The 11,812-nt window shown below is 29.3% G+C and overlaps 1 protein-coding gene across 1 annotated transcript; it reads left to right on the top strand.

The window, feature by feature from the left end:
* Nucleotides 1-9,972: 9,972 nt before the first annotated feature.
* OCT59_026717 (uncharacterized protein) lies at nt 9,973-11,180 on the top strand (the record flags this gene model as incomplete). The annotated part of the gene is made up of 3 exons (XM_066143379.1): nt 9,973-10,288; nt 10,359-10,706; nt 10,774-11,180. 3 exons carry the CDS (start codon nt 9,973-9,975, stop codon nt 11,178-11,180), a joined length of 1,071 nt encoding a protein of 356 aa, XP_065992903.1.
* Between the last annotated feature and the right edge of the window lie 632 nt (nt 11,181-11,812).

The raw sequence follows: 11,812 nt of genomic DNA on the forward strand, positions 1-11,812 counted from the left end.
GAGTCAAAAAACATTTTATTTTTGGCCTCACTTTTGGATTCCTTCATCATTCACTTTAAGGAATTAATTTGGTTGTCTAGATGTAATGTCACTAATGCATGGGAAAAGGCTAAAAATATTGGAAAAAAAGACAAATTAAATGAATCTGAAAATATGGATCGTTATTTTAAATCCTCTCATCAACAGATCAAGCAATTAAAACAGAATAAACAACAATCAAAGAAGAATAATATAACAAATTCACAGGAAGATCAAATGGTAGAGTTTGGTGATACATCATTGGAATTGGATTCAGTACAGCCTGAAAACTTAAAAAATGAAAATCTCATATTATCAAAATACTATAGAATGAAAAAAAAAGCCCAAGATCAAATGTGTTTATTAATTAATAATAACTAGTGGTTTAGTTGGGCTTATAAAAAGACAAAAAAGGTTGTTAACAATGTTATAATTGATTTAGCAACAGTATAATTAATCTTAAATTGGATATATACCAAATTTGAAAGGAAAAAGGGAGAAAAAAAAAAAAAAAAAAATATATATATATATATATATATAATAATAACAACAACTTCTATAATATAATCAATAGACATAATTTTAATTATTTTTATTCTATAATCAATAGATACAACACTAATTATTCTTATTCTATATTTATTCTTATCCATATTTTGATGATTGCATCCTACTGGGTGGATATAGCTTATGATAATTTGTTTGTATGGTATATAAACTACATATCAATAAAGCATATATAAATCATTAAAAAAAAAAAAAAAAAAGTAAAGAAATTACATATATGCAGTTACTGCGCATTAAGCCATCACTACGATCTTGAAGTTTCTGTAAAGTATTAATAGTGATGGATAGATCCTTGTGCCATATAGCTGTAACTGTTTCATGAAAATATTTTTCATGTGCTTCTTTCAATCATTTGATCAAAAAAAAATTAGAATTATTAAAAAATTTTGAAGAAGAAAAGGTTGTTTTTAAAGCTTAATTTTTGATTTTGATTGTCTTTTATTAATTTGAAAATAACTTGATCTGTTTATTATTTCTAAATCCTAATGCTAAATTCAATCACATGGTTCCATAATGGACCCATGAAGAAGCAATATTTAGTGCTCTACTCCTCTATATGAGCTATGCCAGCTCGAGCCTCACAACCAGATATATTAAGCTAAGCTTAGCCACGGCTCGCAATCAGTTTCTCAGCTCATTCGAGCTGGCTCGTGAGCTCAAAGACTAAGCAAAAATGATATTTACGCAGGTGATCATCAGCTGATCACTTCGCACAAAATGACTGTGAAATTATTCTATATTCTTTAAAAGTAAATCTTTAAAGAGGACTATTTTCGTAAAGTCAGTATATGTATAACATTAAAAATTTCTTTGTTCGTTAATCTATTGGATAATGCATTTGTTTTTGATCATAATATAAATTAATTTTATGATTTTATTTATAAACATAATAATCAAAGAGAATAATATCTTTAATATAAACATGGTTTTTTTTTCCGGAATCGTAATTATCCCCTCATCATTATACTTAGCCACCAACTCATCGTTTTCATTTGTCCGTGCCCTACACCTTTGTCCACGCGAATTATCACCTTTTCTTTAATATACTGATCCCCATTGAGAAATTCTAATAAAATAGAGAAATTTCTCTGTTCATTCTTGCTTCGCGCAATTACTTCCACTAATTTATAAAATTGCTTCAAATTTTTTTTTATAATGATGATTAACTAAGTCTCTTAACATCATTATACGTTTCAACGATAATAAATTCATCAGATACTTATCACATTTTCGTAAAAATCCGGCTTTTACAAGATCTGCCAGAGACTATACTGATTTGATGATTTTGTTTAAAACATTTATAGCAATGTTTTTTGTTTTTGAGTATTCTGTACAAATCATTAACTTACGCATCTTTCCTTTCAACGAATATACTATACTATCAGGTACTCCTAGTGAAGATAATAACGTAATAGCATAATAGCTTAGCGATTAAGATATGCTGGAATAAAGGTTGAACTTCCATAACTTCTAAAACACGATGTTTCGATTCAATTTGAGTTGATTTAGGCGTACCTGAGCTTGGTTATCGTCCGAAAAATTTGATTGACACAATACTCCTTTATAACCAGCTGGAAAACACTAAGAATAGTTTTAATTCTAATTTTCTTGGCTACTTTTTTTGTCAATGAAAACGATATTCTCCCTACACCATCAGAAAATGTACACTAACATCGGGAATCTCTCTAATGTCATCTACCAGCAGTTGTTGGACGGCATAGGTACTCGAAAAACACTGTCCCATACGAGTAGCATATTTAGCAACACTTATAAAAAAATCACCCATCCAATTGTTAATGCAAAACCCATCTCTCAATTGGCAAATGAAAGACCAGGAACTCGTAGTGTCTATTACCAATCTTGATGCCATTATAATAAATTGTGTTAAGTAAAGCACTATTTATTATCAGAAGGACCAAGTTTGCTATATGTACCATCTACAAATTGAATACGTAAGAAGTTGTCTTTTTATTTTATCGTAAAAATGATGAATAACACGATTAAATGTCTCCGTCGGCATCAAAGTGTACATAATGGTAGAAGTGACTACTTTGCGCATCATTACGCAATGGGATGGTACTGGCGTAAATATGCTAATGGATCGTGAAGACGTTTTCCCGGATCCGTCAAAAAGGATTACGGATTGATCGGATTATCCATCGGGTAGATCGTATTGATCATAGGATAATAACTTTATACTCTCTATACGAACGGTCATGTGACTATATAGTAGTCCAGGCCAATTTTATAGTGCTGGCCAGAATTACTAGTAATTTTTTCGAAAATTTATGAAAAGAAATTATAATTTTGGCCAGCATTACAAATTTGGCCTAAATTACCTATAAAGAAAACTAGTTCGATATATTATATAACGAATTCACTATATACCAAACTAAACCTTCTGGAATGGAGAGTTCGTTATATCCAGAGTTGACTGTATATCCAATCAAAAAAATTTAGGGTGTTGAACTAGAAATAAGATCATGATGCTATAATTATTTGAAGGTCCTCTTCCTCTTTGATTTCCTACCAAATTCACGTCCATACTCGTCTAAAAAAAAGGAAGGGAGAGTGAAAAGGGAAGGGAGAACGAAAGAGAATGGGAAAAATGAAATGAATAGGGAAGGGAAGAATTATTTAGCGGCATATTTCTTAAACATTTACAAATGAGTATTTAGTCTATCCTTGCGTCATTATAAGGAAAATTTTCTATCTCTCATCAGTTAGTTTTATCCATTTTCAGATCTTTAATACCTTAACAAAGCTTTAAAACAAAAAAAAAAATTTTCAAAAATTACTTTTTCTAAAAATCTTCTCAAATGACTATTGTAGATTGAATATTGATTTTTTTAAATAATTATTATAATATTACAAAATTTAAGTTTACTAAATTTAATCAAAAAAAACCAGAAATTCTGCGAAGTCCAATAAAATTGACAGTGTCACAGATTGTGTGTCCTGAAAGACTTTGTTTTTTTGTAAAATATTTAATCACAGAAGTTAGAGGAATTCTGATAAAGCATTGTTTAGCAGGGGCAACGGCTTTGAAGTTTAGGAACGTATATTTATAATGGTGATTCTTCATTTTTTATTTTACTATACCTATACCTGCTGTTTTTTATCATAGCCTTTAATGATATTTCTTTGATGTAATTAACGTAATAAACTCAAACTTGTTTTTACCTTTTAAAAACTATTATGCTCTATATGATGATATAATAAATTTAATATTGTTATTGAATTAAATCAAAAGAAAATTTTAAAATAAAATACTCAATGAAGAGTTTGCTAACTTTATACTCCTTGGGTTAAATAAACTGGAGTTAAATCACCTCCTAAAATTTATCAATACTTTTTTTTTTAAAAAAAAAATTACTACTTGTGTTATTATTCATTTTTTTTTTTTATTATTTTTATTTAAATGCGATCTTATTTTATTATAACTACTACGCTTACTTACATATATAAAACTTAAAATAAGATAAACAAAATACATACAAGAATTAAGCATTATAAAACAAAACTACTTCTCCTAAGAACAAGTCAACCTATCACCTAAATGGTTATATCACTATTAAAAACAATGATACAACCCAAATCCCTAGGTGACTGTCAAGATTTACCTAAAAATTTGCCCAGTGTGCTCCAGTGAAATCCGTTCAATCTGTCATCTGATCCAATCAAAAAATGGATCATCCAGATTAAGAATGAACAGATTGCGGATAATCTGGATGGATCTGTTGAATAACATCAAATTGATCAGATATTACACAAATGACCAGATTGACCGGATTGATCAGATAATCTGGTCAAATTCATACCTTTTTTTTTTTTAAAAAAAAACACCTTTTTCTTTAAAACGGACTTGGACTTTGACTTCAGAACAACTTGGATGGCTTGAATTTTGAAAAGTATGTGTAAATTTCTTTTTCTTTATCTTGAGAACATTACTAAATGTTCTTTTACTTCATTTCTTTAGGAGACACCTGCCTAAAACTCAATTTTGGCTTGGGCTATAAAGGTAAGTTGAAGGAGGGTAATTTTGATTTTTTGTTTGTCTTTGGGAACGTTATTAACGTTCCTTTTGCTTTTTTTCATTAGGGAATGCCCTCCCGGATTTGGATTTCGGCTTGGGCTATAAAGGTAAGTTAGAGGAATGTATTTTCAGGTTTTTTTGTCTTTAAGAACGTAATTAACGTTCCTTTTGCTTTTTTTCTTTAGGTGATGCTTTTCCTAGACCTGGATTTCAGCTTGGGCTATTAGAGTAAATCAAGAAGGTTATTTTTGGGGGTTTTTTGTCTTTGGGAACGTCATTAATGTTCTTTTTGCTTTTTTTCTTTAGGTGACGCCCTTCCTAGACCTGGATTTCGGCTTGGATTATTAAAGTAAGTTGGGGAAGTTATTTTGTTTTTTTTTTGTTTTTAGGAACGTCATTAATGTTCATTTTGCTCTTTTCTTTAGATGACGTCTTTCCTGGACCTGGATTTTGGCTTGGGCTATTTAGGTAAGTTGAGGGAGGGTGTTTTGCTTATTTTTTTTTTTAGGAACGTCATTAACGTTCCTTTTGCTTCTTTTCTTTAGGTGACGCCCTTCCTAACCTGGATTTCAGCTTGAACTATTAAAGTAAATTGGGAGGTTATTTTTGGGGGTTTTTTTTAGTCTTCAGGAACATCATTAACATTATTTTCTTTTTTCTTTAGATACGCCCCTTCCTTGGGCCTAGACCCTGGATTTTTTGGTTGATAACTTTATTAGTCTCTATTACTGCGAAAGTCGATAGAAACTTTGAAATTAATAGTAAACTTACCGCAAAACTCAATACCAAAATCTCTAATTAATTCACCACACGTCTATCCTTGGCTTGAATTATTAAAGTAAATTGGGGAAGTTATTTTTGGGTTTTTTTTTTGTATTTGTGAACGTAATTAACGTTCCTTTTGCTTCTTTTCTTTAGGTGACGCCCTTCCTGGACCTGGATTTCAGCAGGACCCCGAAGATTATATATATAACTGGGATTCAGGTTTGTATAAAGTTACTATATCACTTTTTAGAAACTTAAAGTTAAATTTGTATAATCCGATCAGTCGGTAAATTTGGAAGTTAGGTATACGTTTGTATAACGGAAATAGATTTTTAAAGCAAGTCAGATTTTAATTTGTATAAAATACATTTATACATTATTAGTATATATCTATATATAAAAAATGTGATCATACAATTTTTCATCATACAATTTTTCATCATCGTGCATTTCATCTTTTTTTTCATCGTGCATTTCATTTTTTTTTATCGTGCATTTTATTTTTTTTTATTGTGTATTTTCATCTTTTGTTATACGTTTTATTTTTAAAAATTCTTCATATTTTTATCATAAACTTTGGTTCTTTTTGTTTTTCTTAAAATGCCATTTGCTTGGAAATATAGCAAGGAAAGACTTGCAAAACATCCATATTGCGCTCACATACTTCGTATGAAGAAAGTTATTTGTCGTTGTGGTAAAACTATTAAACTTGGTCGTCGCTATGATGAAACCTTTTTAAATATTCACGTTAAGGGTAAAGGATGTTTGGCTAAGCAAGGAGTTCAATCTATCTTGAATTTTTATAAACCGATTTCTAAGCTAGAAAAAAATGAAAAAAATGAAAATGCAGATGATGTTAGTAGTGCCGAAGAATGGGAAAGTAATGATGATGATAGAATGGATGATGATGATTTGTTTAACGTTGATGAAGAAAATGAAGTACAAACAGAAAGTGATATTGAGGATGAATACTCAAGTAGTGAAGATGATGCAATAACCTTATCTAACAATAAACGAAAACCTTGCCCTGGTGCTCAAATCTAGATCAATTCGCCAATATATCAGTCGTACTCCTGTTCAATTTGGTGGAACTAGAAGAATTGAAATTGTAGCGAAGACTTTTCCCTAATCTCTTTCCAAATAAATTTACGCGTAAGAGATTAACTCATTCACAAAAACGCCGATTGAATCGTCAGTTATATTCGAAGCAATATGGCGAGTTGATCGTGATTGTAAGTTGAAGCGCTATTTGTTTCATATAATCTGTATATATACATATTAATAAAATATCTTTAATCAAGAGTAATTCTGTACGTTCAATGAATTGCGCAGGATATACTGATAAAAGTGCTTGTAATGAATGTCTTAGCTTAAAAGTTGATAAGAATTTACAAATCGAATTGCAATTGTAAAACCACCAAAATCAAAATGAAGCATATCCCAAAACACTATTTCGAAAACGATCCTCTGAAAAAGTATTTGAAATATGTTGATCTTAATATCGTTTGGTCTCTTATCAAAGACAATAACTCTGATACGGAACTTCGGATGTTTGGGTAACATTGGCAAATAAAGGTATTAATGGTGCTTTTAAAGAAAAACCAGTTTTTACAGGTCTTTGTGAAATTATGACACAAGTTGCATCTAAAAAAGAGAAAAATAAAGGGTAAACAAAACCTGAAATATTCTGAGGAATTTAAAAACTTTCTCATAGTACTTGGTACCTTTAGTCCGCGTGCATTAAATTTATTTCGACAAAACTTAGAAGGTTTAACGATCCAGAATATCAGGTATAAAATTACTATCTTGGTACATTTTATTTAAAAAATAACTTAATAAAGCTTTTTAACAATCTTTAGGCGTTTGCGTTCTAATTCTAAAGATATATTAACGGATCCAACACTTTGTTTTGAAAACGTAGCTCGTTTTAAGCGATTTTTGGATTCAATTGGTTATGATGGACCGATTGCAGCTATGTCCGACAATACAAAACTAAAACCTCGCCTCCGATATTCATCGCAGATGGGATGCATAATTGGATCTACATTTTCAGTTAATGAGACAAGTATCGAAGCATATAACGATATTCCACTTGTAATCAACAAAATTAAGGAAAATAATTCTATTGCAAAATATGTAAGAGTGTATATATTACAGGTAAATATTATTAATAGGGCGTTAGTTTATGGCGACCCTGTCGCCATGGCGACCCCAATCACGTGATTTTATACTATATTTTGATTGGTCAACTTTTTTTATTTTCGTTAAAAAATTCGCAACACTTTAATTCGCAAAAAGTTTTTTGATTTACGCAATAAAATAATGATATACTGTATGGTTAAAAATCAATTATTAAAGTTTACTAATAGAGAAACATTGTAAAATTTATATTTTATTTTTAACAGAACTAGTAATTTTGATACGCAAAAAAAAATGACAACAACAGAGTAAAAAACAAAATCGAGATGAAGAACAAAACCCACGAAGAAAGTTGAAGAATTAAATGATAATGGAAACTCATGAAATCAAAGAACAAAACCAATGACATTGAAAAATAAAGCCTGCGAAGTCAAAGAGTGGCATAAAGTAGAGAAAATATAGTTAGTAAAGAATAATGAAAACAAGAACCTAAAGAATAAAAAAGAAAAAAAAAGAAAAAAATACTCAACGCGAAAAAAAGCCTATAATAAGGTTAAAAAATGAAACTTATAAACAAGTGAGTTAAAGAACAAATAATAACAAAACCTGTGAAGTTAAGAGTAAAACGCGTCACATAATGTTGAAAAGGAAGGAGTTAAAGAACAGCATAGAGAGTCAGTAAAGAACAAATTAAAAAACAAAGGCAAGAAAAAAAAAGGATGTACCTTAATTGTAAAACTGTAAGAACCTAAAGACCTAAAAAAAGAAAAAAAGAAAAAACAAAAAATAGCAAGAAAGAACGAAAAAACATACCAAAAAAAAATGAAAAAGAAGGAAAAAAAGAAAGGAAAATAAAATCAAAAAAGAGAAAAGGGAAATAAAATGAAAAAAAAGTCAAAAAATAAAACAAGTAAAGCGAAAATAAAGAGAAAAGGAAACAAAAAAAGGAGGGAAAAAGAATAACGAAAAAAGGGGGAAAATAATAACAAAGAACTGAAGGCTGACGTAATTGTAAATATTAGTTAGCCAATCAAATTTGATCAAATGATTTAGGGTCGCACTGGCGATACGGGTCGCCAATGACATTTTCCCTTATTAATATATTGGTAAGGCAGATTAAATATAATTATGTTAACATTACGAAATTCTATTTAGGTTCCGTTGCCAAAATTTCCTCCAGTAATTATTGCTCTTCTTCCTAACAATGGATCCGATAAAACGGAATCAATCGTCAATATACATAAGTTACTTTTGGATTTTGCACAGGAACTTGGATTACACATAATCTCAATTGGTTCTGATGGTGCACAAGTTGAGTTTAACGCACAAACTCAAATTCAACAGATTAAAACTTCCGATAGACTTAGATTTAATTATACACCATATAACATTGATTTCAGTTGTCCAATTTTTCCAAATATTGGACCAATAGTACGAATTCAAGATCCTAAACATGCTAAGAAGACGGGACATAATGCAGCAATGTCTGGTGCTCGAGCTCTCACATTTGGTCATTCTACTATAGGATTTAATCATTTTACAAAATTGTTATCTCATCTCCAAAGTCCCATGTATAAGTCTGATGTGTATAAGCTTGATCGTCAAGATGATGGTGCAGCTTATCGAACCTTTTGCCCTAAAAATTTGGCATGTTGCCTTGATTCTAATAATAAGATCAAATCCGAATTCAAGGGCACATTTATATATCTATTTATAATTGGTAAGGAACTGCAACTCTTTTGTTTATAAATATAAATATACTAAATATATTTATTTAATATTTATCTTATTTTATTAGGTGAATTGGTTGATAGTTATTTGAATAGAAATATTTCACCTCTTGAACGAATAAGAATGGCAATGACTTCTTATTTTTTTTTGCGAATTTGGCGATTTCATATAAATACATTAGCACGAAAGTATCCTGAATTTATTTCTGTATCTCAGAACTTTATTGCATCTCAAACATTTGCAATAATGACTTCATTAGCAGAATCAATAGTTTTACTTGTAAAAGCTCATAGAGATTATTATAGTCAATATCCTCTTATTCCTTGGATTTATGGTTCAGAAGCCTGTGAACATTTTTTTTGGAGCAGCACGGCAAATTAATGCTGATTTTGATTTTGCAGAGTTGTTAGAAATGGTACCGAAAATTGGCCACTATACCAAAGCATTAAATTCAAAAGTATTGTCTTTCAATAAAGAGAAATCTGTACGTGATGGTAAGTAAAAAAAATTCCTTTGTTTAATACTATATAATGATTATAGCTAACATATAAATAAATTAATTATTTTACTTGATAGGATATCAATTTGAATATAATAACGAAATTATTGAATTTGATCAAGTGAATATATTGCGATCTTGGCCAAATGATATTCAAATTCATCATGCATTTGATCAGTCACGCCAACTAGCATGTGATCTTGCTGAATTTCTAGGAATGTTGACTCCCGATATTGTACCTATTAATTCACTTCGGCCTTATATCTTAATAGGTCCTAATGATGGAGAAGTATCTGGTTCAGATAATCATGATGAATGCATGCAAGATTCAGATGAGAATTTTTCTAATCTTGATCTTTCTCAAATAATTGGTTATGCGGCTAAAGAAGTGAATCTTATAAGACAAAAAGAAAATGAAAGGGAAAAAGTAAACATAAATAAAGATAGTCAAAATTTGTCTTTAAATGAATGTCAAAAGCAACTTTCTTTTATTGATATAGATGAAACATTGGATTCAAGTATAATTAATACAGGTAATGTTAAAGAATTACAATTTATAAATAATTATTTATAGATACTAATATTATTTATTTTAAATTTAAGATATTAATAATACTGATACTACTATACTGGTTACTGAAAATGTAATTGATTTTCAAGAAATGGTGTATCAACGTGAGAAGCATAATGCTTATAATTCTCGCAATATTGAACGTACAATTAAAACTAATAGTACAAAATTATGCAAATCTGGTTTAATTAAACCTAATCAAGCAAATCATATTGTCTCATTTTTTAGTAAAAATGAAAATGCTGAAATGCGAATTGTTAAACAACGTGAAAAGAGATGGAAAAATGAGCGAAAAACTATGAGCCAATCTCTTGCTACTTTTTATGAAAAGGGGCAATCAAAAAAACGGCAAAAAATTTTAATTGATAATAAAAATTTAAGTGAGTATAAATTGAATAAGTTTATTATATTATTAGAAATTATTAAAATAATTTTTTCATTTTATAGTTGAAAATATTGAATCAGCAAATATTAATAGTCATAATCCTCTTAATGAGCAAGATTTTGTTCTAGTTGTTTTTGGATTACAACTTTGTATTGGACAAGTAATTTCTAGCTTTTATGAAGTATATGGATATCATAGTTATCATCAAGAACCAATTACAGACATTAAAAATATATCATATATAACTCTCAAAGTTTTTACTCCTATATGTAATATTTTTTCAGCTTTAACAGAGGAGGGATGTTTTTTAATTACTCATCAACATCCAAAAAATGTTATTTATCATTTAAACATGCAAGATATAAAGGTTTTTGATGATAATACTCTTCAGTTATTAAACAAAGCAAAAATTCATTATAATTTTTTTAATCAAAAAGAAGTAATTCAGATAATTGCACAGAATTTATAACTTAGAGGTAAAGTTGTATAAAATTATAATAGGATTAGAACTTATATGCTGATTTTGTATAAAGCTATTAATAAAAATTAAATGTATAAAGAACATATTAAAATTTAAATTTGGATCTGAGTTATTTATATATTCTTCGGGGTCCTATTTCAGCTTGGGCTATTAAAGTAAGTTGAGAAGGGTGTTTTGCTTATTTTTTTTTAGGAACGTCATTAATGTTCCTTTTGCTTCTTTTCTTTAAGTGTCACCCTTTATAACCTGGATTTCAGCTTGAGCTATTAAAGTAAGTTGGGGAGGTTATTTTTGAGTTTTTTTTGTCTTTGGAAACGTAATTAACGTTCCTTTTGCTTCTTTTCTTTAGGTGACGCCCTTCCTAATTTGGATTTCAGCTTGGGCTATTAAAGTAAGTTGGGAAAGGGTTTTTTATTTTTTTTTGTCTTTGGGAACATCATTAACATTCCTTTTTCTTTTTTCTTTAGGTGACGCCTTTCCTAAACTTTGGATTTTTGGTTTAATAACTTTATTAGTCTCTATTACTGCGAAAGTCAAGAGAAACTTTGAAATTTATAGTAAACTTACCGCAAAACTCAATACCAAAATCTCTAATTAATTTACCACACGTCTATCTATCC

The sequence above is a fragment of the Rhizophagus irregularis genome, chromosome 6 (genome assembly GCF_026210795.1).
Source record: "Rhizophagus irregularis chromosome 6, complete sequence".
In the NCBI taxonomy this organism is placed as follows: domain Eukaryota; kingdom Fungi; phylum Glomeromycota; class Glomeromycetes; order Glomerales; family Glomeraceae; genus Rhizophagus; species Rhizophagus irregularis.